Source organism: Melospiza melodia, chromosome 30 (genome assembly GCF_035770615.1).
Source record: "Melospiza melodia melodia isolate bMelMel2 chromosome 30, bMelMel2.pri, whole genome shotgun sequence".
In the NCBI taxonomy this organism is placed as follows: Eukaryota; Metazoa; Chordata; class Aves; order Passeriformes; family Passerellidae; genus Melospiza; species Melospiza melodia.
Genome location: NC_086223.1, coordinates 2,368,857 through 2,395,423, shown reverse-complemented (window position 1 = coordinate 2,395,423; position 26,567 = coordinate 2,368,857). Strand labels below are relative to the sequence as shown.

Here is a 26,567-nt window from a genome sequence, read left to right as displayed (position 1 = left end):
CCTCTCCTCTCTCCCTCCAACCTGACAAGCAGCTGGGAGTCTCCAGCCCTGCAGGAAACCCGGGACCCCCAGGTCCCCCCGGGCTGCCCGGCATGCCCGGACCCCCCGGCTACCCAGGGCACGATGGCCCCCAGGGGGCCCCGGGGCGGGAGGGAAAGCCAGGACCCCCAGGCCCCCCAGGAGCCGCGGGGCCACCCGGTTTCCCTGGGGCTGAAGGACTCCCAGGGTCTCCAGGCTCAGCTGGGCCAGATGGACCCCCAGGGGCACCCGGACTCCCAGGGCCTCAGGGTCCCCCCGGGGTGCCTGGGCACGAAGGACCCCCTGGTCCCCCAGGATCTGCATCACACCCTGGCAAACCAGGGCTCCGAGGGGAGCCAGGATTCCCAGGACCAAAGGTAAGGGGGTCCCAGCCCTGTCCATGGCCCTGGGGTGGGATGGGGTACCTGGGCTCACCAGCTCCTCTCCTTGCCCTGGGAGAGCAGCCCCATTACCAAGCCCTCAGAGCACTCCAGGGCTGTCCCAGCCCTGCCACAGCGGGGCCTGGGGGAGCCCAGGGGCTCAGCTCCACACTCACCAGCCTGTGCCATCTGCCCTCAGGGTGAGAAGGGCGAGTATGGGCTGCCAGGCATGCCAGGGAGCCCTGGCCGGACCGGAGAACCAGGGTCCCCGGGCATGCCCGGTCCCATGGGGCCACCAGGACCACCAGGGGACTACAGGGTGAGTAGGGGGTCCCAAGCTGTGGGTCCTGGTGGGGGGAACCCCGGTGTCACCCCACACATCCTCTCTTTGCAGTGTGACTCACGCCACGCTGGACACCACGGGCTGGCCGGGCTGCCGGGCACCAAGGTGAGCTGGGCACCATGGGCAGGGCTCCTGGCACCCTGAGCAACCATCTACCCTGGCTGTGAGGCACAGCACTGCCTGGGGGGGTTGGGAGGCCTGGGGACCCCCAGAGCTGGGCGCTGACAGCATCTCTCACTTCCCTTCCAGGGAGAAAAGGGCGACCCTGGAGAGCCGGTTTGTAGTGTGGGGGGAGAGCAGCGGGCTGGGGGGGTGCCATCCCCACCCCTGAGCCCTCTGCGCTGCCTTTGCTCCCCAAAACCCTTCACCTCCCATCGGGGCACATGGTGGGGGAGGAGGGACACCGTGGCACACGTGTGCTCACCTGTGCCACCCCTAAACGTGCCCCGAGCCACCCCCAGCCTCAGCACAGGCTCTAACCCTGCCTCTCTCTGTGGCTCACCCAGGGGTGCTGCTATGGGGAGCACGGCTGCAAACCAGGGCACCTCCCCTTCCCCAGCACCGGCAGCCAGCCCGGCTCGTGGGGCTCCATCAGCGGGTACCAGACGGTGAGTGGCACGGGGAAGGGGTGCCCAGGGACCCCAGCCCAGCCTTGGGGACATGCTTCACCCCACAGGACCCAGATGGGGTGGAGGAAGGAGAGGGGGAGATGAAAAACGGAGAGAGGGAGGATGGACATCCGTCTCAGTCTTCTTCTTTTGCAGGATGGCAAAGAGGAACCGGAGATTTATGGAGCCATCATCCCCCATGTGAGAGTCCCTGCCTGGCCTGTGTCTGTGCTGCCCCAGCCAGGGACACTCAGCCCTGGGAGGGGACAGGAATGGGAACACGGGGGGCATCAATGGGGTGTCACAGCCCCAAACCAGCCCAGTCCAACCTCCTCACTGCTCCTTGCAGGCTCTTCGAGGTCCCCCCGGGAACCCCGGCCCCCCTGGGCCCCCCGGCCCCCCTGGCCCTCCAGGCCTCCTCTACCTCAATGTAAGGCCCAGCCCTGGTGTGCACACACCTGTGCCAGAGCACACACACACCTGTGTGAGCGTGCACAGCACCAGGGCCCCCCCAAACCCCAAACCTGCCTGTCTTTGGTTGCAGAGGGTGCACCCCGTGCATGCCCAGCCGCCCTGCAAGCAGCCGGTAAGCCACAGCCTCGCTGTCCCCAAGTGTGTCCCTGTCCCCTCCCTGTGCCCAGCAGCAGCCACAGGCTCTGTTTGCCCTCACAGGCATCCACAGACCGCAGCTGGCCATCAGGTGAGGGCATTTCCCAGGTGGAGACACCTTTCCTGAAGTCTTCCTCCCTTCCTTGGGTGCTGGGGCCGTGCCAGCCCGGCTCCCTGGCACCACTGCTGCCTCTGTCACCCACTCCCACCACATCCCTGTGGGGCCAGCTCCCATGGGAGCATCCAGGCCCTATTCTGGGACGCCTTGTGACTCCTCACCATCTCTGGGCTCTCCAGATGCTGGTGTCCCTCAGGCAGAGCCATCGGACTCCCGTGCTGATCTCCAGGTGCAGCCCCAGGCAAACCCCCCCAGCTGCCCCAGCAAACCCCCCCAGCAGGACCCTCACCCTCTGCCTCCCCCCAGCGCCACACGTGGGTGTTCAGGTCCAAGGAGCTGATGGTGAAGGCGAGCAGTGCTGTGCCCGAGGGGAGCCTGGTCTATGTGAGGGAAGGGAGCAGCGCCTTCCTGCGGACCCCCGCCGGCTGGAGCCGCCTCCTGGTACCGTGTGGGGTCCCTGGCAGGGCTGGGGGGGCAGGATCCAGGGCTAAGTTAGGGCAGCAGATCCCCAGGAAGGTGAGGATTCCTCCTAACCTGTCCCTTTGTTTGTGTCATTGAGCAGCTGGAGGATCCCAAGTCGTTCCTGGCTGGTGACGACCCCTCTGCCTCCACCCCACAGTACCAGGTGAGGGGTGCAGGAGCTGCAGGGCCCACTCAAGTCCCTGTATGGAGACAGAACCCTCCTCTGCATGATGGAGTGGACAGACCTCACATGACTATTCTCTCCTTCTTCTTCTTCCACCTCTCCATCCAGGAGGTGAAGAGGGTGCAGCCAAGAGGTCCCAACACCATGCAATCTCCAACAGACTCACTGGTGAGCTCTGCTGAGGGGCTGGCCATGCTGGGAGGGATGTGCCCTAGCAATGGGCTGGATGTCAGCCAGGCAGTGCCAGCTTGGCACGAGCAGAGCCTGGGGTTGTGTTGGTCTGGGGAGGGCACACAGATGGGTGTCCCCAGACTGACCTGAGCTGTGTTTTTGCAGATCCAGAAGGAGGAGGAGGAACAAGGGCTGCCCCAGACTCTGCCCACCACCACAGCTCCACGGATCCCATCTGTAAGGAATGCCTGGCCCCAGGGTGGGGATGGGATAGGGGGACCCTCAATCCTGACCAGCACTGCCAGGGGCTCACACCCTCCGGGATAGGGCGAGCAGAGACCTCAACTCGTCCCTGCCACCCCCAGCTCCGCCTGGCTGCCCTCAACGTGCCCCTGTGGGGCGACATGAGCGGGATCCGGGGCGCTGACCTGCAGTGCTACCGGCAGTCCCAGGAGGCCGGGCTCTACGGAACCTTCCGGGCCTTCCTGTCAGCCCCCAGCCAGCAGCTGCTGTCCATCGTCAAGAGGACAGACAGGACCCTCCCCATCATCAACCTCAAGGCAGGTACCCCCCCTCCCCAGGGCCTGGGGGAGGCAAAACCTCACAGCCCCCATGAGCTGCAGTGGGTGAGGGATCCTCACTCAGCCCTGGGGCTGTGCTCAGGGATTTGGGGAGCACCCAGAACCCACAGAATGGGGATTGGGGCTGGGGGTGGCAAAACCTCACAGCCCCCATGAGCTGCAGTGAGTGAGGGACCCCCACTCAGCCCTGGGGCTGTGCTCAGGGATTTGGGGAGCACCCAGAACCCAGAGGATGGGGATTGGGGCTGGGGGTGGCAAAACCTCACAGCCCCCATGAGCTGCAGTGGGTGAGGGATCCTCACTCAGCCCTGGGGCTGTGCTCAGGGATTTGGGGAGCACCCAGAACCCAGATTAGGGCTGGGGGAGGCAAAACCTCACAGCCCCCATGAGCTGCAGTGGGTAAGGGATCCTCACCCAGCCCTGGGGCTGTGCTCAGGGATTTGGGGAGCACCCAGAACCCACAGAATGGGGATTGGGGCTGGGGGTGGCAAAACCTCACAGCCCCCATGAGCTGCAGTGAGTGAGGGATCCCCACCCAGCCCTGGGGCTGTGCTCAGGGATTTGGGGAGCACCCAGAACCCAGATTAGGGCTGGGGGTGGCAAAACCTCACAGCCCCCATGAGCTGCAGTGAGTGAGGGATCCCCACCCAGCCCTGGGGCTGTGCTCAGGGATTTGGGGAGCACCCAGAACCCAGATTAGGGCTGGGGATTAGGGCATTGCCCTGGCTCAGCAGAGTGGCTCGTGCCCACAGGGGCAGCTGCTGGCCAAGTCCTGGAGCTCCCTCTTTGGGGGTGCTGCCCTGCGGGGTCCCATCTACTCCTTCAACGGGCGCAACGTCCTGGCAGATCCCCTCTGGTGAGTGTGGGCAAGGTCCTGGAAGGGTGGGCCTGTGTTGGGGGGTCTGTGCTGGCTCTCTCCCTGCAGAAATGCAGGAGCAAAGAGCAAGGGTGCCCCTCTCACCCCATCCCCACCCACAGGCCCCACCGGCTAGCCTGGCACGGCTCCACGCCACGGGGTGGCCATGCCCGCCGCTGGGACTGCCAGGGCTGGCGCAGCTCTGGCACAGCCCAGGGCATGGCCAGCGCCCTGGGGGAGGGCAGGCTGCTGGCTGGGCAGAGGCACAACTGCTCCACGCCGCTGGCCGTGCTCTGCATCGAGGTGGCTTTCCCTTACCGGCACATGTGGTGACAAGGGTGACACCCGAACAGGAGCTCCGGGTGCTCCTCTAGGCCTGGGGAATGTCCCTGGGAGCACTGAGGGGACACCAGGTGCACGGCCAGGCTGTGCCATCCCACAGATCCCTGTGCCATGGGGCAATGCTGGGCTGTGCCTGCAGCCTCCTACATCCTCTGGAGCCATCCCCACTCTGAAATAAAGATATAAAAATGTTGTTTTTTATGACGCTGTGCTTTGTGCTTGGGGGACATGGTCAGCTGCAGCAAGGGGCTGAGGGGACACACCCGGGAATGGGAACGGGGACTGGAAATGGGTTCCAGTCCCCTTGGGGTTGGTGGTGACTGGGAGGGGACACCCTGGCACAGGTCTCCGTGTCAGTGAGGTCTGTGTTTTGGTCCCAGGACACAGTGGGGCCAGTATATCCCAGTGCCAGGTCTTGCTCAGTGTATTCCTGTGGGTTCCTGACATATATTCCCAGTATATCCCAGTGATTCCCAGTGTATCCCAGTGCATATCCAGGCTCTGTCCAGTATATCCCAGTGATCCCCAGTGCATCCCAGTGGGTGTCCAAGATCTGTCCAGTGTATCCCAGTGGATCCCAGTGGGTCCAATGTCTGCCCAGTGTATCCCACTGATTCCCAGTGTATCCCAGTGTGTGTCCAAGCTCCAGTGTCCCAGTCCAGCGGGACCCAGTGAATCCCTTTGGCTCGCACAGTGTATAGCAGTACTTCAGTGGGTTCGCAGGGTCTGTCCAGTGTATTTCAGTGTGTGTCGGGGTTTCCCAGTATATCCCAGTATATCCCAGTGCGTCCCACTGTGTCCCATCGCCGACGGCAAACGGGCAGCCTCCGCGCCCTCCCTTTCGCTTCTCTATTGGTCAATCCCGCTGCCAATCTCACCGCTCCCCATCCCGACTGGCCGGTTTGAACGCGCGGTGCGGCCTCTGATTGGTCAGAGGGCGGGCAGAGCGCCAGCCGTATGCCCGCCCCCTGCGCTGCGATTGGCAGAGCGCAGGGAGCCGCGGGCGCGGATTGGCTGCGCGTTTCGGCGGGACGAGCGGAGGTTTGAAGGGGACGTTGGCGCCGCCATCACCGCCTCAGCCGCTCTCGCCTCTGCCACCACCGCCGCCACCGCCGCCGCCACCGCCACCGCCATCGCCATCGCCATGGAGCTCTCGCAGCCCCAGTCGCCCCTCCGGGTACGTCCTGCGACCGCTGCGGGAATTCGTGATCCCCCGCCACACCGTCCCCTCAGGGTCTCGGGCACCCGCAAGTTCTCCCCGGTCCCCCTCAGCATCTCCCCGGGTCCTTCACAGCCCCCCTTGGGTCTCCTCAGGGTCTCCCGGGGCTCCTCTCTCTGCCTGTCCCCAGCCCTCACTCCCCTCAGATTCCCCGCTCCTCTGCGATTGTTTTTCTCTTCCATTCCCCGGCCTGACCCCCTCGTGTTCCCCTTTGTGCTCCCCTCACCGCCGCCTGTTCCCCTCACAGCCCGCCAACGAGAACATCGTGGTGGGCAAGCCCGATGGCCCCAAGAAGCTCTCGGTGGAGCACATCTACCAGAAGAAGACGCAGCTGGAGCACATCCTGCTCCGGCCAGACACCTACATCGGCTCCGTGGAGCTCGTCACCCAGGTAGGAGCGGGGCTGAGCCCCCCGAGCACCTCGGTGCAGGCGGGGATTCTTTAGCAACTGTTTACAAAGCACAAAACATCTGCTGATCTATCACAAATGGCACAAAAGAGGGGCTGGACCTGGGCACTTACAAATTCCTTCTTCTTTTTTATTTTTTTTTTCAGCAAATGTGGGTTTATGATGAAGGCATTGGCCTCAACTGCAGAGATGTGACCTTTGTGCCTGGCTTGTACAAAATCTTTGATGAGATTCTGGGTAAGCTGACAGATCCATTGAGACAGTGAGTGACGGGTTATTAACGGGGGTTGAATGGAAGAAACTGGAGCTAAACATAAATTATCAAGAGCTTATTAGCACTGCTTAATAGCAAGCTATTAATGGGAAACAAACTAAAAGAAAAATTTTAAAACTCCAATTACAAACCTGATTTCGTTCTGCCCAAAATTCTCCCTTTTATGTTGATGGTTGCACCGGAGGAATTCCGAGGTCATTTCCAACCTTCCTAATTCCATGATAACTTGTACTCCTCTTTGTAAATTGCAAAATATTTTCATGCTGAGGTGATTATTAGTAACACTGTACTGAGTTTTCGTGTTCATTCCACTGGAACACTTCATAGTTCATAGTTTTCCCTTGATTGAGAATGTAATAAAAAACCAATATTCTCTTTCCTTTCTAGTCAATGCTGCAGACAACAAGCAGAGGGATAAAAACATGTCGTGCATTAAAGTCACAATTGATGTGTAAGTTTGGTTTCATTGTTTTCAGTTGCCTCCAGCTGTTCTGCAAAGCTGAGGTGGCACTGCAGGGCTGTGGGGCTGATCTGAGATAGGCCAAATTTAATTCACCAGTTGTGAAAGCCTTTCTCACTGCTTAGTGCCCTGGTCTCTCACAGAGGGCTGACTGGGGAAGCAGCTCTTTTGTTGCTGTGGTTTTCCTCTTCCTCTCCCTGTTTATCTTGATTGAGCACAGACAGGGTTTGGTGTGTGGGTCCATTTCAGAGGCAGCATGTGCAGATCTGGGCATTTCTGTGTTGCCTGTCCCCCCTCTGCTGGCAGCTGCTGCACTTGCTCTGCACACATTTGTTCCTGGTGAAATGGTGCCTTTCCCCAGAGCCTTTTGGTGACTTCTTTCTTTCTTATCTCAGCCATTTGCAGCCTTAAAAACAGATTTTTCTGTCCCTCCCCAGAGAGAATAACACAATCAGTGTGTGGAACAATGGGAAGGGTATCCCAGTTGTTGAACACAAAGTGGAGAAGGTCTATGTGCCTGCTCTGATCTTTGGACAGCTGCTGACATCCAGCAACTACGACGACAATGAGAAGAAAGTCACAGGTGAGGAAGGCTCAGATGTGCACTAATATCTCTGAGCAGCTCCAAGTGTGTGACCTGAACTAGAAAGGGCAGGAAGGGGGTCCTTGATGCAGTGTGAAAACTGAAAAAGGGGAAATTTAAGTGAGATATATGGAAGAAATTCCTCTCTGTGAGTGTGGTGAGGCACAGGTTGCCCAGGGAAGCTGTGGCTGCCCCATCCCTGGAAGTGTCCAAAGCCAGGGTGGACAGGGCTTGGAGCAATCTGGGCTTTAAGGTCCCTTCCAACCCAAACCATTCTGTGATTCTATGAAAATCACATTCTGAATCTCTCAGAGAAGTCTCTGTGCTCTGTTTAATCAAAACAACAGTGCAAACATGGGAAACTTGTCTTTGAATATTCTCTTAAACCCTCATTAAATCAAAGTTTGTAGTTGCATACTGAGCTTGTTGAATATTGTTGCTTGTTGACAGTTGTCTTTGGATTGGGTGGACATTGACAAACTCCAGTTAGCCTTGGATTCTTTTAGATGATTTTGGACAAAGAGAATAAGACAAGTCTGTGTTCCTTCTAATTTCAGGGGGGAGAAATGGTTATGGAGCCAAACTGTGCAACATATTCAGCACAAAATTTACTGTGGAAACTGGGTGTCGTGAATACAAGAAGTTATTCAAGCAGGTAGGAGCACTTTTCTTTCCAAGGAGTTTATACCTGAGGTTTTCAAATGAGACCCTCAGGTTTTGTTTCAAAACTAGTTCAGTGTGATTAGAGGAAATTTGACCCACAAAATGTAATTCAAAGGAATAATGAAATTAGCAGACAACATGAGAATCTGATTTTTAACCAGATTTTTTCTTTAATTAAAGATATCTAAAACACATAAACCATCTCACTGCTTTTAAAAACTAAGGTAGTTATGTGTGTGTGTTTGACTTGCAACTCACCAAAGCTCCTTTCCTCAGACCTGGACAGACAACATGGGAAAGGCTGGAGAAATGAAGCTGAAACACTTTGATGGAGAGGATTTCACCTGTGTCACTTTCCAACCTGATCTGTCCAAATTCAAAATGACTGTTCTGGATAAGGACATTGTAGCACTGATGTCTCGAAGAGCTTATGATATTGCTGGATCCACAAAGGATGTCAAAGTTTTCCTGAATGGACAGAGGCTTCCTGTAAGTGAGCATTGAAAAGAAACACAAATATTTGGGTTTTTTTCCGTGCCATTTAACCAGTGAGATTCTTTTGAGGCCATTCCTGTCATCACACAGAGCAAAGGAACACATGCAGGAGGGGATTTTTTTGCAGGAGGATGTGAATTAAGTATTTATAGGAGCTATTATCAACCAGTTGTCTCTCTCATCTGCGTGCAGGTGAAAGGATTCCGCAGCTATGTGGATCTTTATCTGAAGGATAAGGTTGATGAAACTGGGAATGCACTTAAAGTTATCCATGAGGAAGTCAATTCCAGATGGGAAGTGTGCTTGACTTTGAGTGAAAAAGGCTTCCAGCAAGTCAGCTTTGTTAACAGCATTGCCACCACAAAGGTAACCCCTTAGTGTGTTTAATCAAACTTGTGCCATGTTCTTCAACATGAATATTCTTGGTTATTTGTAAGTGTGCATATGTTAGTGAAAAGTAATGTTGCAAAGAATGTGCTTCAAGTTTTAAATATTTATAGTTTTGTGGGTTTAGTGGCCTCAGTCTCAGGTCCTTGTCCCATTCTCCTCAGGGTGGCAGGCATGTTGATTATGTGGCTGACCAGCTCGTGACGAAGATCATTGATGTTGTGAAAAAGAAGAACAAAAATGGAGTTGGAGTGAAGCCTTTCCAGGTACAGTGTCAGAATTTTCCAGGTGGGAAGCACAACTTGAGCATTACTGCAAATTGTAACTTTGGCTTAATGCGTAGCTGCATTAATTAATAACACATTTTAATTGTGCAGACATTTCATTGTGCAAATTGTAACTTCAGCTTAATGCATAGGTGTATTAATTAATAACACATTTTCATTGTGCAGACAATATATAGAAGATTGCTAATTATAGAAGTCTCATATTGTCCAGTTTAAGCCAATTAACTTCCCTTTGCAAGTCAGTGTAGATGCACTAAACCTCACTATCTGTTAGATAGCACCTCTTGAGGTGGCAGTGCCAATTCCTTGACATCCCAAATCATCTAACATTTCATGAATGTTCATTAGCTGCTCAAAATTAACAAAATATCTATGAACATTCCAAACCCTACAGTGCTGAGTGTTCCCTCACTGTACAGTGCATGATCCTTGTTGTATTTAACTACAGGTGAAGAACCACATGTGGATTTTTGTGAATTCCTTAATTGAAAATCCAACCTTTGACTCTCAGACTAAGGAGAACATGACTCTGCAAGCAAAGAACTTCGGCTCTACCTGTAAACTGAGTGAAAAATTCATTAAGGGTGTAAGTCCTGATGTGCATGAGCAGTCAAGATGTCTGTAAAAAATACATAACAAAAGTTTCTGTCACTGCTGAGGCTTTTCCCACAACTTTGGATTGGGTTTTGTGTTGCAGGCAGTTGGCTGTGGCATTGTTGAAAGTATCCTGAATTGGGTAAAATTTAAAGCTCAGAACCAGCTGAATAAGAAATGTTCAGCTGTGAAACACTCCAAGATTAAGGGTGTTCCTAAACTGGATGATGCCAACGATGCTGGTAAGTGTTTGACATCCTTTGTAACCAGTTCATTGAAAAACAGTTAAAACTTGTTCCTTGAACAAAAGATTTATCTCCTAAGGAGAAGTGAGAAGAGAAAACCTGTCATTATAGTTTTACTCCCATTTTGCAGTCCCATTTACTATGATTATCCCCACTTACTGTGTGCAGTGCCAAAAAAACTGCCTTAAAAGATTATTTATACTTGTTCAGTCGTGAATCTGCAGCCTTGGATTTCATTTCTTAAGCAGAAAACTGACTCAATTTTCTTCTTTTTTTAGGCAGCAAGAATTCTTTAGATTGTACACTGATCCTGACTGAGGGAGACTCAGCCAAAACTCTGGCTGTCTCTGGTCTGGGAGTGGTTGGTAGAGACAAATATGGAGTATTTCCTCTTCGTGGGAAAATCCTCAATGTCAGGGAAGCTTCTCACAAGCAGGTGGGTTGGAAAATGGTTACAGTTACGTGGTGGGAGGTGTGGTGTGATTTGTGATTTGTGCAGTGAGTTGGAGCAGCTGCACCTGGAGCACTGGAACTCCAAGGAGCAGTGTCTTAAACACTGCCCTCAGCTTGAGCCTGCCTCACTGGTTAAGTAGGAATATTGATTAAGTCCTGTTCAGTGATTTGCCTGAGGGGATAATATTCATGTTGTGCATTGGGAAATGGTTTGAATTATCTAGAGTAATTTAACCATTAGAAATTACACATTTCTAAACAGCAAAAAAACCCCATCAGGACAGAACTCAGCCAATAATTCACTTATGGATAACTTTATACTTTCTTGAGCTACATTTTGAGTCTGAAAGACAAGTTTTCATTCTGTGTGATCTCTTTCAGATTATGGAAAATGCTGAAATCAACAACATCATCAAGATTGTGGGTTTGCAGTATAAAAAGAACTATGAAGATCAAGAATCTTTAAAAAGTCTTCGCTATGGAAAGATTATGATCATGACAGATCAGGTTAGGTTCATTAAAATTGAAAGTTGGGAGAGGATAACAATTAGCATTTAAGTAAAGAGATAGGAAGAAAATATTTGTCTAAGTGCTGCTATTGTTGTATCTAATTCTCTGTGTTTCTTTTTCTCATTTTACATTTTTGTGAGTGAAAAAGTCTTTTCAGCCACAAAAAAAGTAAAATGGTGAATTACATCAAACAGCTAAACATTGTCTCTCCATTCTGCTGATTCAAAGTCTTTGACCAGTCCTTGACACCTTTTTTCACCAAGAATACCTTTTCAGTTTCTCTTAATTTTGACCAATTAACACATGGTCATAGGTGAAAGTTAACAGGGTCAGTTAGCTGGAATTCCAGAGTCATTTACTACTAAGGCAACAATTGTCATTTCCATCATTCCATGATAAAATATGGTTTGTTTTTTTATTTCAAAATTCAGGATCAGGATGGATCACACATCAAAGGTTTGCTGATTAACTTCATCCATCACAATTGGCCATCTCTTCTGAGACACAATTTTCTGGAGGAATTCATTACTCCCATCATAAAGGTGAGGGCTGGGGGAGGATGAGGTGGATGACTGAGGATCCATTGCCCAAAAATGCCTTTCATTTCACAGTTAAAATGTTTATCCATTGTAGGCCTTTAAAAACAAAGAAGAAATTGCATTCTACAGCATTCCTGAGTTTGAAGAATGGAAAGCCAATACACAGAACTACAACTCATGGAAAATCAAGTACTACAAAGGTTTGTAAAACTTAATATGGGGAAACTGATCCAAGAATTGATAATTTGATGCAGGCAGTCCAGCTTTGGAGAAAGGATTTGGTCTGGGTGTCCTCCCAAGTCTCTTCCCTCCTATGATATTCCAACTAGATTTCAGATATTTACAGGAATTACAGACAAAATCCAAAACTATTACATGCTACTGCTCATTTAGTTGTAATTTTTGTGACTTCTGTGATACATCTTGTTTTGAAGTAACTTAAATTTTCAGCAAGTCATCTTCACACTCTATGTTCATATGGTGCATCACAAAAACTGGGCATAGCAAAATATTTCTTTGAATTGGGACTTAATTTAGGCAAAAAGTCATTAGGATTAACTCTCCTGTCCCTGCAGGTCTGGGTACCAGCACATCAAAGGAGGCCAAAGAATACTTTGCAGATATGGCAAAACACCGAATTGGCTTCAAATATTCTGGGCCTGAAGATGATGCTGCGATCACCCTGGTAACTAACACTTGATTTAATTGCTGGCTTGCTACCTTTGGTATTTCACCTTGTAGAGTGCTCTGTATTTTCTCTTAAAATGCTCTTGGAGGCCTTTGGGCTGGAGACAATCTCTGTGTTACCAAGGCTACAGCTTTAGTTGAACCAGGAGCGGTGAATCTGCCCCTCAACCTGAGGGCAAGAGTACCCTTTTAGTGATGGGCTTTAAATATAGCTTGGAACAAACTGATCACTACAAACCAATTGACATTTTCAGACACAATAGTAAATATTCCTTCAACATTTTTCTTTGTACTCTGCTGCAGTTTTCTCCAAGTTAGATCTCCCTCCTCCAGTGCAAAGCAGTGGATTAAAATAGTTCTTGTTTCTGTGAACTTCACCTTAGCTGGTCTTTGATTCTTAAATATTCAGAGTTGTTAGGTAAAGCCAAAAAATCAAATTTTTCCCCAAAAAATATTAATTTCCCCTCAAATCTGCTTTAGTCATCTGTTATTATATTAAAAATCTATAAATTTAAACCTAACTACTCTGTCTTCTACAGAGTGGTGGAAATTATGCTCTTAATATGTTTAGCTACAGAACCCTTTTACTGCATTTCTCAGGCTATGAAATCAGCCTGTTTAGCATGTTGTTCTCCTGGGTAAGCTCTTCCTTTTTCTCAAGTGATCCAATAGTGCACAACCACAGAATGTTCTGGAACTGAGTTCTTTTTCATTTTGTAACATGCAGGCCTTTAGCAAAAAGAAGATAGAAGAGCGAAAGGAGTGGCTGACTAATTTCATGGAGGATAGAAGACAACGGAAGCTGCACGGTCTACCAGAGGTAAAAGGTTTATGTTTATAAGGAAACTGGTTTCCAGTCTCTGCCTGGGGCTGTTCTCAGCTTCATCCCAGCACACCAGAGCTGCACACAGCTCACTCAGTGAGTCAGGTCCGGATTAGAGGACGTTGAAAATGTGTCAGGATTTTGCAGAGCAGCTTCTTCTCTCATCTTATCAGTGTAGCCTCATTGTCAATTATCCAACTGTCAACTTCATTTTTAACTCTCATCTTTCAAGTTGCTGTATTAAAAGGAAAATGATAACACAAGCAGAGGCAAATGAAGTCTTTATTTCCATCAAAATGGTGGAAATAATGCATCCTGGGAAGTGTTTCCCTTTGCCATGCTAAGAGTGTCATCACTTGAACTGTATTTAGCTGGTCTTACAAGGAGTTCCCATTTCAGTGAAACTAACCAAGAAAATTATTAGGCCCTGTTAAAATTAAGGCAATCTCCTCTGATTTTTTTTTTTTTGTTAGGAATACCTGTATGGGAAAAACACTGATTACCTGACATACAATGACTTCATCAACAAGGAGTTAGTGCTGTTCTCAAATTCAGATAATGAGAGATCAATCCCATCACTGGTTGATGGTAAGTGATTTTTAAGTCATGATTCTGCATGGTGTATCCCCAGAACTGAGGAAATGGGTGTTTGATGTCCCATCAGAGCCAGAGAACCTGCTGAGGTGTCAGGGTCAGCATCCTGAAGTCTGTTTTCTGCTAAGAGTTTTTTCATCAGTGGATGAAATATCCTGTCCATTCTGTAGTATATTATTGCCAGTGCCTTACTCAGCTGGTACAGAATCTTTAAGTAGTTCTTGCATCTCTGGAGAGCCAAGTGCATCACATCACATGTTCTAACCACGAGGTCTTTTCTATTTTCACACAGGTTTGAAGCCAGGCCAGAGGAAGGTTTTGTTCACCTGTTTCAAACGGAACGATAAGCGGGAGGTGAAGGTTGCTCAGCTGGCTGGTTCTGTAGCTGAGATGTCCTCATACCATCATGGTGAGGTAAGAACCTGCCTGGGTGTGCAAAACACTTTAAAAGGCAAAAAGCCCTTCTGTTGGTGTGAGTTACAATGCCTCCAAAGCAGAATTAGATGTTTGAGTGTGTACAAAGGGAAGTTGCTGTTCAGCTGTTTCCATAATTAATTCTTCAGTATTAATTTAATCTGATGTTGGTCACTCTGCCTCTCCTGCCTGGACTTCATGGGATCATAGTTCATTCAAAAACTGGAACAAGAAAACCCAAAACTTATTTTGTGATGGACTTAGGCAAATGTTAATAACATTTCTGCTTGGGTCAGGAAATTTAAGCACTACTACAAGGTTCTCTGTGGAGACTGACAGAATCTTTCACTGGAGGTTTCAGAGCAGGTAGACAGCAATAGATACAGACATGGGTCACTAGAACATTTCAGATGGTCTTGGGATGCATTTCCCTTGAGCTTACCTCTAGTATTTCATCAATTGAGTTTATCATCTGTATCAGACAAGTTCTTGGTGTGAAAATTGCCTTACTTTGTCCATCCCCTGAACCATTCTGCATTGCACAGCTTTGCACCTCCTTTATTGCAGGCTGCACTGATGATGACCATCATTAACTTGGCTCAAAACTTCGTGGGCAGCAACAACCTCAACTTGCTCCAGCCCATTGGTCAGTTTGGCACAAGGCTGCACGGGGGCAAAGACTCTGCCAGCCCTCGATACATCTTCACCATGCTCAGGTCAGCATTTCTAAAGTTCTTACTGTACTGAAGGACTCAATTTTACAGCAATTAGAATGAAAAACAAATTGGATTTTTCCCTTTAAAACTTTGGGCTATACTTGCATGCTCAGAGTGGCAACAATTTAAATGAGATTCGGGTGCTAGATTCCAATATGGAAACGTGGTTATCAGCAAAGAGAATGTGGAAATGGATATAAAACTTAAGGAGGTTTCTTTTGGCATGGCAGTCATGTTCTGTAACAAGAATTTGGGCTTAAATTCCCTTCTCTGTTCCAGTCCCCTGGCACGCTTGGTGTTCCCACCAATGGATGACAACATCCTGAGGTTCCTCTATGATGACAACCAGCGTGTGGAGCCAGAGTGGTACATGCCCATCATTCCAATGGTGCTGGTCAATGGGGCTGAAGGGATTGGCACTGGCTGGGCCTGTAAAATCCCCAACTTTGATATCAGAGAAGTTGTTAACAATATCCGTCGGCTGATGGATGGAGAAGAGCCACTGCCGATGGTAAATAATATAATTAAAAAACAAATATCTTGCTTGTTAGTTTATTGAGCATTTTATGGGCATGCTTAAAAAAAGAGGCATCCACACAAAGCTGAATCCAGTGTTTTTGCTCCTCAGCTTCCCAGTTACAAGAATTTCAAAGGCACCATAGATGAGCTGGGGCCTAATCAGTATGTGATAAGTGGTGAAGTGTCCATCCTTGATTCTACAACCATCGAGATCACTGAGCTGCCTGTCAGAACATGGACACAGGTAATAAACAGGGAATCTGCTCTGGGAATGCACAGTTTGCTCTTTAAAGAGTAGTGGGTTTTGGATCTGACTTTGTTTTTTTCCTCAGACATATAAAGAGCAGGTTCTGGAGCCGATGTTGAATGGGACTGAGAAGACCCCTCCTCTAATCACAGACTACAAAGAATATCACACAGACACCACTGTGAGGTTTGTGGTGAAGATGACTGAAGATAAACTAGCAGAAGCCGAAGCTGTGGGGCTGCATAAAGTCTTCAAACTCCAAACAAGTTTAACATGCAACTCCATGGTATGTGACAGATTTTGCTGAAGGAATTTCTTGGTTTAACTCAGACTCTGTGGACAGCTGCAGTCATTGCGTGAAACAAAAATCCTCTTTGGCAGTAACCTATTCACTTTGATTTTTCTGCTGTTACTGGTTTTAAATCAGCTTTCAAAGGTCAAGAGCCTGGCTTAAGAGTGGGTCCAGAGTGGATGGTTTGCCTGAAGGAGGCAAAATGATCTGAAATCACAGTTTGCAGAGCTCTGTGAGCCAGCAGCCGGGGCACTGAACGTCTGGTTCCTGACAATGTGTGAAGCTTTGATGCGAGATGTTTGTCCTGCACAGAGCTCTAAGATTCAAGTAACCTTAACTCTACTGCTTGTATTCAAGAACACTGAAATTCTAAAATTGTCTCTGCTACTGTGCTCACAAACTGAAGTAGTTTCTTGAGCAACACTGAAATTTGACAATTTGTTGGTTAATAATTAATAATTCAGTGGTACCATCACACCTGCATTACAGGTAACTTTCAGTGTGTTTGGAATCAGTTTTGTCATCATAACACCTGTGTTCTTTCATTTCCCTCCAGGTTCTTTTTGACCACGTTGGCTTTCTCAAGAAATACGACTCTCCCCAGGATATTCTTAAGGAGTTCTTTGAACTCCGGCTCCGATATTACAATCTGAGGAAGGAATGGCTCATTGGGATGCTGGGTGCTGAGTCTGCAAAGCTGAGCAACCAGGCTCGCTTCATCCTGGAGAAAATAGATGGCAAAATTGTCATTGGTATGTTGTTCTTGGTGACTGGCATTGGAACTGGGAGAACTGGGTGATCTCTTGAGCTCTGTCAGCACCCCCTCAGCCCCAGGCTGGTTTTTACAAACCACACCAGGGCTTATCTCTGTTCTTGTGACATCTAAGAGGAAAATGCTTCACAGAGTATCCTTGGTCTGTGTATTATACACATAATAATGACAATGGGATACTTATGCAGCTTTCCTGCTCTGTGTTTGAGAATTTTTGAGACAATTTTTTAATAGTTTAGCAATGATTCCCATTTATTTCTGACTTGGTAGGAGTAAGTGTTAATTATTTGTGGGTTTAGAAAGTGGCAACGTTTGCTGTTAAATGCATTTTTAAGAATCTGTATCTCTCTCCATTATCTTTGTAAACCTCTGCAAAAATACTCCAAATCATGTTCTCAGCGGACTGGGGGTTTCAAACTTAGATGATACTCAAGCAGCAGCATCTGAGAATCATGAGCTAGAAAAAGAAGCAGATCTTTGTTCCCCAACATTCCCATTTTTCAATCAAGTTTTCCCCCTCGGTGTAAAAGCCGGGCTGTGTTCCGCTGCCTTCACGGCCAGACAACGTGTCATAAGATGCTTTGTGGTTTGTGTCTGAAGGCAGCCCAGTAATCCCAGCAGCTCGAGTCTGTCTGACTGAACTCAGGAAGAGAAATAATTCCCCTGAAATTCATTTTCTTGGGGTTTTTTTGTAATAAGTAGTTCCAAGGCTGCCAGAGCTGGTTTCATTTGTATTTGTGTCTCATGGTTGATGGTTTCTGATACCTTAAAAAGGAGCAAATTCCAGCTGAAGCATTTCCAGTGGTTGAGCACTTAGAGCATAAATTTCCTGGGTGATGTCTAATGAGGTGCAAGCTATACCAAGCTATCAAGGGTTTCTTTCTCCACATGATATTTATACCATCATACCTTTTTTTCCCCAAGTTCAAAAACTACTTAAAACAGGGGAAATGCATGTATGGAAACAAAGAAAAATATTAACACTGTTTTGGCTGGTACAGGAGCAATGCTTCCCTGACAAATCTCCTGCTAAATAGGAGTTTTTCAGGTGTTGTTCAGGCTCTTCCACATGGCCCAGCTGTGATGTGGAAAGGCTGGTTTGGAGCTCTGTAGGATGGTGAGCAGCTACAACCACAGGATGCAAACTGTAAAGATCATCTGTCACTCCTATAGCTGCCATTGTGGGCATTGAGTGACAATCCCGAAATGTCTGTTTGCAGAAAACAAACCCAAGAAAGAACTGATCCAAGTTCTCATCCAGAGAGGGTACGAGTCTGATCCAGTGAAGGCTTGGAAGGAGGCTCAGAACAAGGTAATGCCTCAGTCATCCTCTGAATATGCCCAAACTGGCCCAAGCTCTGAGGCTTTGTAATCCTTAGAGAGGCCCAAGTTGCTTTTCAATGAGCAGGATTCCAAGAGCTTCCGTGTTTGATCAGTAGCCCTACCCATGTGTGTCAGGGTTTTTGTTGACTGTGTTTCTTTCAAATCCACATTTAGGATGAAGAGGAGGGGGAGGAAGAAGGAGAGAGTGACAAAGAATCAGCTGCAGCCTCTGGCCCAGACTTCAACTACCTGCTGAACATGCCCCTGTGGTATCTGACCAAGGAGAAGAAAGATGAGCTCTGCAAACAGAGGGATAACAAAGTATGTGCCTTCCTTTCCTTATAAAAGCATTATATTTGCAATATATTATGTGTTATTTTTGACTGGTGGATTGAAATGTGTTATTAATGATTATCTGTGATTCCCTTTAGGAAAACGAGTTAGAAAACCTTAAGAGGAAGAGTCCCTCTGACCTGTGGAAGGAAGACCTTGCTGCCTTCATTGAAGAACTCGATGTATGTCAATGCTCAGTGCAGAAAAACAACTCCCTCATCTTATCCACCAGCCCTTTATTGACTTTTGTATATTTTTTGTGTTATTTTATGCTCCCCTCTGCAGGTAGTGGAGGCCAAGCAAGCACAGGATGAGAGTGCAGGGATTGTTGGCAAACCTCTGAAGGTGAAAGGAGGGAAAGCAAAGGTGAAGAAGGCCCAGCTGGCAGAAGTAATGCCATCCCCTCATGGCATCAGGGTTGTTCCTCGCATCACTGCTGAGATGAAGGCAGAGGCAGAGAAGAAAACTAAGAAGAAAGTAAAGGTAAAAAGGAACATTGCAAATGCTCCATCTTCCTTTACACCCTCTTCAATGCAGTCCTAAAAATGTGAATCTTTGTTAGCTGGACTTGTCCTGTTGAAGCAGTTGTTCAAGGAGAGGGACAGGACCCAATCCTGAGGATTTGGGGAACACTGGAAGTAGGGGTATCTCAGTCTGAAGGAGAACAGACTCACATATCAGGAGGTGGCTTAGAGGGGAATTTTTAGCAACATTGCACTGCCAGGGATGGGCTGGTAGCTCAGAAAGGGGGGGTGGATGCAAGTAAGGTTGTTCCAGGTGTCTTGGGAATTTGATAAACCCTCTAGCAGGCAGGAAGCACAGCCAGTACATTCCCTTCTCCAGAACAGCCTTTACATATCCTGCAATGCTTTCACCCACTTAATGCCATCTTTGTTCTCTGTATCAAGGAGATAAAAAAGATTGAACTGTTTTTATAGGACTAGTTGAAATTGTGTCATTCAGCCATATCCAACAGAGAGATATAACCCATCCCTTCACCTGTTTGACCCTGGAAGCCACACAGGTCACTCTTTTCCTCCACATGATTCCACCCAACAGTTTTTCCAAATAATTCTTGCTTTTGTTTTTATCCCACCCTGTCCTGTCCTGTCCTGCATCCCCATCCCCCAGAGCCAGCACACAGCAGCAGGACCAGAGTGCTCAGGAGTGGGGCCAGAGTTCCTGTTTTTGTTCATGTTGGATTTTGCCTTTTAAGTCACCTGATTTTGGGGCAGATCCTGTCCAATTTATAGATCCTGTCTGTAATCAATTCTACACACAGTTTATTTCACAGACTTAGGTTTCTTGTACCACTAGTTTTACATGGCTAAAATAAGCAGCTCCTTCCTCCATTACCCCATGTGCCTCTTCTCTGTGAGCTGACTCACTGTTTGGTATCTGCTTGCATCTGCAGAGTGAAAAAACTGAATTTGATGAGAATCAGGATGAAAACACATCCGGAGAGAAGGAGACTGCAGGCCTGAAGAAGAGATTAGCACAGAAGCTGAAGACTGAGCAAGGTAAATGCTTTGATGTTATTCCCTCCAAGGAAAAGAGGGAAAGGGTTGTCAGTTTGGTTATCTGACCTCTTCCTGAGGGTGGTGAGCAACACCTAGGATCAGTAATTTTGGAAAAACTGGGTGAGAAAGTGATCCTGGATAACAGTCAAGCAGGATAGATTCCTATTTCTCTTTGTTTAAGCCAGAATCCTCTGACTCCAGTGTATTTCTGAGCTGAACTTGAACTGCTGACCCTGAACTATACATGGAAGTTTGCTGGTTCATCCTGCCTCCCAATATTTTTCAGGAGCTAAGAGACAGGCCACTCTGCCTTTCAAGCCATTAAAGAAAACCAAGAAACGAAACCCTTGGTCTGACTCAGGGTCTGATTCAGAGTCTGACTTTGAAGCACCTCCTCAAAGAGAGCGAGTGGTTCGCCAGGCAGCAGGTGAGTGAGGACATGGATGCAGAAGGATGGTCCTCCTTGTGGAGACTAGATAGGGACCTCCCAGAGCCTCAGATCACATTTAGAAATCATCTTTAAAAGCCTTCTTTATTTTTCTGTCTGAAATTACTAAATGTTTCTACCGTTTGTGCACATTTTCAAGGAAAAGCAGAGAAATGGGCAACTAGAGAAATATGGCTATTTGGTTTAATTACACAACTGTCTTGGCACATGAAATGTGTTGTGGGTGAGGTTGGAAGACTCCAAATGACAGAACACACTTGTCATTTGGAGTCCTCTCCCTGGCAGACTCAGCATCTGCTTGTTTTTATTCAACTCTTTATTTTTTAATAACTGTAGCTAAAATATTGAAAAATAAACAGAGCTGCATATTGCCAAATGTGTAAAATAACACATCTGTGTTCTTCCATCAGCCAAAGTCAAGCCCATGGTCATTTCGGACTCGAATCAGTCCAGCTCAGATGAGGACCCTGAATTCCAGGGTGACAGTGAAGGCAACTCAGAATCAGACACAAACTCTAAGAAAAAGGCTCCTCCCAAGCCCAAACCTGCTCCCAAGTGAGTATTTTTCCATATCACTGGAAATTGTGCTTAACGCTACACAGAAGTTAAAAGCTATTTTTTTTTATTCCCCTATTTAGTGCCTCATAAACTGAATTAAAAACTTGGGGTTTTGTTTTCCAGGGAAACCACTGAAAAAGCAGCAAAAGCTCCCAAGCAAAAGGCAGTGCCAAGTGCTGTTCCTGGTGAGTGTGAGACCTCTTAAACCACGTGGATTGCTCTATAATCCCTCAGCAGTGCACAGGGAAGAGCAGAGGGGATAATTTGATTGTTTCAGGCTGACTTTCTGCTTTCCTTATCCCATTCCAGCCCAAGATGTCCCTGAGGACAAGGTGAGCCAGGCTCCTGAAGCTCCATCCGTCCCAGCTCCGAGCACCAAGGCTGTGCCCAAAAAAACTGTAGCAGCCAAGAAGGCTGGAGCCACCAAGGGTAAGGGCAGCTCAGAAAACATCAGTTTTAGAGAACAATTATAATTCCTGTGGGAAACAGTCCCAGTGATTTCGCTTGGTGTTCCAGGGCCTGGGCAAATGGAGTTTGCATTTCAGCAAAGATCTGAGGTTTGTGGCAGAGGTTCTCTGGTTGTCATGTTTGAGGTCTGTTTCCAAACATATCGTGTTCTAGTTCATGTTGGACATGCTAGGAGGGAGGGAATTTTAGTTTGGGAACAGGAAAAGTGAATGCTTCCTACAGTGCTATGTAATACTTGGCAGGGATAATCCGAGTGGAATTTGTGTCTTGCAGTCAATGTCCTACTTCGTGTCTTTTTGGGAAGAAAGCAGGGAAGATTTTGGGGGTAGTTTGATCTATTCAGTGCTGGATCCATCTCATCCATCTCCAGATTTGACTCAGGGATTTTTAAACCCCAGACTTTGACACTGTTTTGTATATTCCAAATGGATTCAACTCGGTGTTGATCCCAGCAGGAAAATAGTGTTACTTCCACTCCTAAATTGAGAAAGCGTGTTATCACTCAGAAAGAGCCTGAAATGAGCTGTGCTTCAAGATGCTCTTTTAAAAAGTGAAAATATAGGTAAGAAGGAATGAGTTGAGTGTTTGGGAAATTCCTTCCTTGCTGTGCAGGATTTTGAAGGTCTGAGATGGGTTATGGAGCCTTGAGAGATCAGGACTTTTCAATCTGAAATAGTCTGTAAATTGCTTTGGGGACGCTTTCATTTGATCCTCTAAATGTAGCGGAACTGAGCAGATAAACAACCTCATTCCTCACCATCTGTGGAAGAAAGATCTTTCTAGAAAACCCAGCTTCAAACGGAGCCGACCTGCGCGCTGACCCCGCGGCAGCACGGAGCCTGTTTCTGTTGGAAGTAATTCCCAAACTGGGAAGGAGAGAGGAGTGAAACAGGGGTTTAACACCGTGCTCTCTTCCAGACAACCAGCCCTCCATCATGGATATCCTGGCCAAAAAAAAGGCTGCACCCAAAGCCAAGCCAGCAGCCAAGGAGGGACCTCTGCGTGGCGAGGGTGACAATGCCAAGGGGAGGAAGGCTGTGAAGAGGCAGCAAAGCTCTTTGGATTCGGATTCTGATTCAGATTTTGGCTCCAAGCCTGCCAAATCTGTTGTATCAAAGGTTTGTGCAATGAGGGAACCTCAGAGCGTGGGGTGGGTTCTTCTGTCAGGAAAAGCTGGAGGTTGAACCTCTACCTGGGTGTGGGGAATGGGGAAGAGGAGGGTCGTAGAATCATGGAATATTCAGAGCTGGAAGTGACCCACAAGGATCATAGAGTCCAACTCCCAGCCCTGCACCCCAACAATCCCACCCTGTCCCTGAGTGTTGTCCAAACCCTGCTGGAGCTGTGTCAGCCTTGGGGCTGTGACCATGCCCTGAGCACCCTCTGGGGTAAGAACCTTTCCCCCATAAGGGTCAGCCACCCCAGATCCTTGGTCTGCTCCCACCACCCCAAACACCCACTGTCCCCATGTGGTGCTCATCACATTCCCTGAGGGTGCTAACATCCATGATTCCTTTCCTGCTTTCCCTCCAGAAATCCAAGGTACAGGAAGACACCTTCACCATTGATTCTGGTGATGAAAGCCCTGCACCTCAGCCCCGTGCCAGGCCTGGCCGTGCCAAAAAACCCGTCCAGTACCTGGAGGAGTCCTCTGAGGATGATCTATTTTAAGTTTTTAGGAAAATTTTAAACTCCAGATCCACAACAAGCCTTCAGCAGCGCTCCAGAGCTCCCACCAAAAACCATCTCAGCCTAGGAAATCTTCACCAAATGTGAGCCACTCCAAAACTGTTCATTACTGGTGAACACAGCTCGTTTTTTCTTTGGTTTTAAATAAGCTGGATTTGTTTAAGCAGGAACATCCCCTTTTTGGTGAACACTGGAGCCACGTGCCCAGCAAATGCTGCCACACTTCCCTCTTCCCCATTATTTGACACTTTGTGGTCATTTTAGTGTTAAAGTTGACTTTAGAACATGCAAAATCCTTTAAAATTTATACATTGCTCTTAAAATATCTTATAGTACTAAAATACAATGATTTTTAATTCTACCACCCAACAGGTGAGCTGGAGCCATTTTTCCAGCACTATTCCTTCACTATGTAAATATTTCTGTGTTTGTTCTTGTCCCGAGTTTGTTTGTTGAAGTATTTGTCTAATAAAAGCATTTGTACTTATTTTCTTCACTTCACCATGGGTTTTTTTTTGGGAAATAACAACTGCAGAGCTTGTGCTAAGCCCTCCCTGTGTCAGAGCAAAGGGCTTGGCACAAGCTCTGAGGGTGCTGGGCTGCTTGGCCACTTCCCCACTGGCTGTGGCCACTGTGGCTCCCCAGCTGAATTCTTGTGAACACCCCTGTGGTCCCCAGCACGGGGGGAGCTGCTGTGGTTGCCCCATCCCTGGAAGTGTCTCCAAGGCCAGGCTGGAACAACCTGCTCTAGTGGGAGGTGTCCCTGCCTGTGGAAGGGATGGGACTGGATGAGCTCTAAGCTCCCCTCCCATCCAAACCATTCCCTGATTCCATGAAAGCCCAGGGCCCCCCGTGCTATCGGTGCTTTGCTGGAACCCAGTCAAGTGTGGAAAGCTCTGTCAGATTTTCCACTGGCTCTGGAGAGTGTCTCTGGCACGTCCCCTGCACGGGCCGGGCTATTTACAGCTCCTCTTGCTGCACAACACCCAGGACAGAGCCACGGGTGGGCTGTGGGGCTGCTCTCAGCTCTGGCATCACCCTCAGGTGCACGGAGAGCTCTGGGAACACAGAGTGCAGCACGGAGTCAATACCAGGAGTTTCCCATCCCCAAACTGGGGATGTTGGATGGGAGCTGGGCTCTGTCTGGGGCATCAGGCACTTACCCACCCTGGGCATTGCATGAGGGGGATCTGAGGGTGACCTGTGCTGGCCTGGGCTCTGCTCCCATTACTGGAAAGAGGATTTGAGGGCTCACCAAATGCTGGCAGGAGCCCTGGCTGTGCCACACAGGATTTTGTAGGGATTAGTCTACACATGCTGGAGTTAGGGACAAGCTGGGAAGATCCATGGGACCCCCAACAGCCCTGGCACAGCGTGCTGGGGCAGAAAGGGATGGTGCCAGCTGTGAGCATCCCCCAGGCACTGCAGGGCATAGGTGTACCCAGGCTCTGATGCATCAGGGGGTGATGGGGGGGTCTTTTGGGGTCCAGCGCTGCAGCCTGGGGACCCAAAGGCCCTGTGGGTTTGGGAAGGACAAAGTTTGGGGGCATTTCTGCACTGAGGTGGCCACCACTCCTCTCTCAACCTGGGCAGGGCAGCTTTTGTCCTTGAGCCCCACCGGCAGCGCTGAGCCCTTCCCTCCCTCCAGGCGCCCCTGCGGGCGCTCTGTCCCTTTAAAAGGACTCCAGGCGTGGCTGTGGGACCATTATCCCATCCCAGCTGGACAAAGAGACCGGACAGTCCTGGACGGCCCTGGACAGCCGCTGCCAGCAGCGCTGGCACACCGCGGACCGCAGCCCGCGCAGGTACGGGGCTGTTATGGGGAGCCACAGCTCAGCCAGGCCGAGCTGTGCAGGGGCACCGGGGATGGGGAACCTGCTGGTCCTGCCCTGTTGGAGCCATCCCTGGGGGAGCGAGTCCTGGGCACAGCGGGTGCCTGGGGACAGCCCTGGCAGTGCCTGGGGAGCGGGCACGCCGTGGTGCGCTTGGGAATGGCGGGAGGACGGAGAGCTGGAGGGACCGTGCTGCCACCAGGGTCCGACCCGGCGGTCACCGCGTCCCCCCAGCGCTGACCCCGCTCCCGCAGCGCGGCCATGGGCGAGTGGGGCTTCCTGAGCTCGCTGCTGGACGCCGTGCAGGAGCACTCGCCCATGGTGGGCCGCTTCTGGCTGGTGGTGATGCTCCTGTTCCGCATCCTGGTCCTGGCCACCGTGGGCAGCGACGTCTTCGAGGACGAGCAGGAGGAGTTCGTGTGTAACACGCAGCAGCCGGGCTGCAAACCCGTGTGCTACGACGCCGCCTTCCCCATCTCCCACTATCGCTTCCTCGTCTTCCACGTCGTCGTGCTCTCGGCGCCCGCCGCTCTCTTCGTCATCTTCGCCGTGCACCAGGCGGCCAAGCCGGGCCGCGGGGGAGCTCCGGGCCAGCGCGCCCGCCGCCTGCAGCCCTTCTACGTGGGCAGCGTGGTGGCTCGGATCGCCGCCGAGCTGGGCTTCCTGCTGGGCCAGGCGCTGCTCTACGGCTTCAGGGTGCAGCCGCTCTTCGTGTGCCGCCGCCGGCCCTGCCCGCACCGCGTCGACTGCTTCGTCTCCCGGCCCACCGAGAAAACCGTCTTCATCCACTTCTACTTCGTGGTGGGGCTGGTGTCGGCGCTGCTCAGCCTGGCCGAGCTCGCCCACCTCCTGCGCAAGGGGCCCCCGGCCCGGCCCGGCTGCTGCCGCCGCCCGCAGGAGCGGGGCCCGGCGCCCGGGGGGGCTGCGGAGGGACCCCACCCGCGGGGGGACCTCACCGTGTGACCCGGCTGGGATGAGCTGTGGCCGGGGACAGCGGATCTCCCGGCCCCAGAGGGGTCTCGGCGCTCGCCGGGCCGGGCTGGGCCGTGCCCCGGTGCCCCCGGTGCCCCCGGTTCCTGTTGTGGGCGGCGGACACAGGGCTCACCCGGCAGCTGCTGGAAAAAAAAAAATACGGACAAAAAGAAAATAAACAGGTCCCATCCCTGCACAGTGGCAGGAACACCCCTGATCCCCCTCAAGCCTGGCATGGGAGGGCCAGGGCTGCTCCCAAACCCCAGACTGCTCCCAAAACTGAGCTGGGAGTGTCACAAATGCATCAGGGCTGGCCCCTGGCGTAGAGGGACATGACTGTGGCCTCAAGGGCAGGAAGATCAGAGCTTTAGGGTAGTGGGAGGGACCCCAAAGGGTTCTGTCCGAGTCTTTGGCGATGACCAGACAGGGAGAGCAATATGGGGAGCCCTGGGCTGCCCTCCTGCAGCAAAGAACACCCCCCTGTCCAAGAGCACTTGGGGTGCCACAGCCTGACCATGTCCCCACCCCGGCTCCCCCTCCTCCCCTGGTACCCCCACAAGAATAACGAGC

General features: G+C 50.0%; 3 protein-coding genes across 3 annotated transcripts; all 3 read left to right on the top strand.

The window, feature by feature from the left end:
- The first annotated feature begins 92 nt into the window (after window positions 1-92).
- Window positions 93-4,779, top strand: LOC134430791 (collagen alpha-1(XVIII) chain-like). Its single transcript, XM_063178674.1, has 15 exons — window positions 93-395; window positions 598-717; window positions 793-846; window positions 991-1,017; window positions 1,248-1,349; window positions 1,506-1,550; window positions 1,699-1,779; window positions 1,894-1,935; window positions 2,383-2,517; window positions 2,639-2,701; window positions 2,831-2,890; window positions 3,059-3,130; window positions 3,259-3,519; window positions 4,227-4,330; window positions 4,453-4,779. Exons 1-15 carry the CDS (start codon window positions 93-95, stop codon window positions 4,661-4,663), a joined length of 1,680 nt encoding a protein of 559 aa, XP_063034744.1. The 3' UTR covers window positions 4,664-4,779.
- Window positions 4,780-4,941: 162 nt separating this feature from the next.
- On the top strand, window positions 4,942-23,678 carry TOP2A (DNA topoisomerase II alpha). The gene is made up of 36 exons (XM_063178673.1): window positions 4,942-4,981; window positions 5,659-5,849; window positions 6,139-6,282; window positions 6,447-6,537; window positions 6,962-7,025; window positions 7,472-7,617; window positions 8,175-8,272; window positions 8,557-8,769; window positions 8,968-9,141; window positions 9,327-9,428; window positions 9,898-10,035; window positions 10,147-10,285; window positions 10,567-10,724; window positions 11,123-11,248; window positions 11,683-11,793; window positions 11,885-11,990; window positions 12,366-12,475; window positions 13,205-13,297; window positions 13,774-13,888; window positions 14,187-14,308; window positions 14,876-15,024; window positions 15,304-15,535; window positions 15,653-15,787; window positions 15,876-16,076; window positions 16,639-16,834; window positions 18,075-18,166; window positions 18,352-18,498; window positions 18,609-18,692; window positions 18,796-18,993; window positions 19,925-20,030; window positions 20,317-20,457; window positions 20,889-21,033; window positions 21,160-21,221; window positions 21,346-21,465; window positions 22,423-22,622; window positions 23,038-23,678. Exons 1-36 carry the CDS (start codon window positions 4,942-4,944, stop codon window positions 23,173-23,175), a joined length of 4,827 nt encoding a protein of 1,608 aa, XP_063034743.1. The 3' UTR covers window positions 23,176-23,678.
- Window positions 23,679-25,286: 1,608 nt separating this feature from the next.
- Window positions 25,287-25,988, top strand: GJD3 (gap junction protein delta 3). Its single transcript, XM_063178939.1, has one exon. The coding sequence runs from the start codon at window positions 25,287-25,289 to the stop codon at window positions 25,986-25,988; it is 702 nt and encodes a 233-aa protein (XP_063035009.1).
- The last annotated feature ends 579 nt before the right edge of the window (window positions 25,989-26,567 follow it).

Coding starts and splice junctions, on each gene's coding strand:
- LOC134430791 (XM_063178674.1), top strand. CDS start 93: ATGCCCGGACCCCCCGGCTACCCAGGGCACGATGGCCCCCAGGGGGCC. Junction 396..597: donor CAGGATTCCCAGGACCAAAG/GTAAGGGGGTCC, acceptor ATCTGCCCTCAG/GGTGAGAAGGGCGAGTATGG. Junction 1,551..1,698: donor ATGGAGCCATCATCCCCCAT/GTGAGAGTCCCT, acceptor TGCTCCTTGCAG/GCTCTTCGAGGTCCCCCCGG.
- TOP2A (XM_063178673.1), top strand. CDS start 4,942: ATGGGAACGGGGACTGGAAATGGGTTCCAGTCCCCTTGGG. Junction 6,538..6,961: donor AATCTTTGATGAGATTCTGG/GTAAGCTGACAG, acceptor TTTCCTTTCTAG/TCAATGCTGCAGACAACAAG. Junction 21,222..21,345: donor AGTGCCAAGTGCTGTTCCTG/GTGAGTGTGAGA, acceptor ATCCCATTCCAG/CCCAAGATGTCCCTGAGGAC.
- GJD3 (XM_063178939.1), top strand. CDS start 25,287: ATGGGCGAGTGGGGCTTCCTGAGCTCGCTGCTGGACGCCGTGCAGGAG.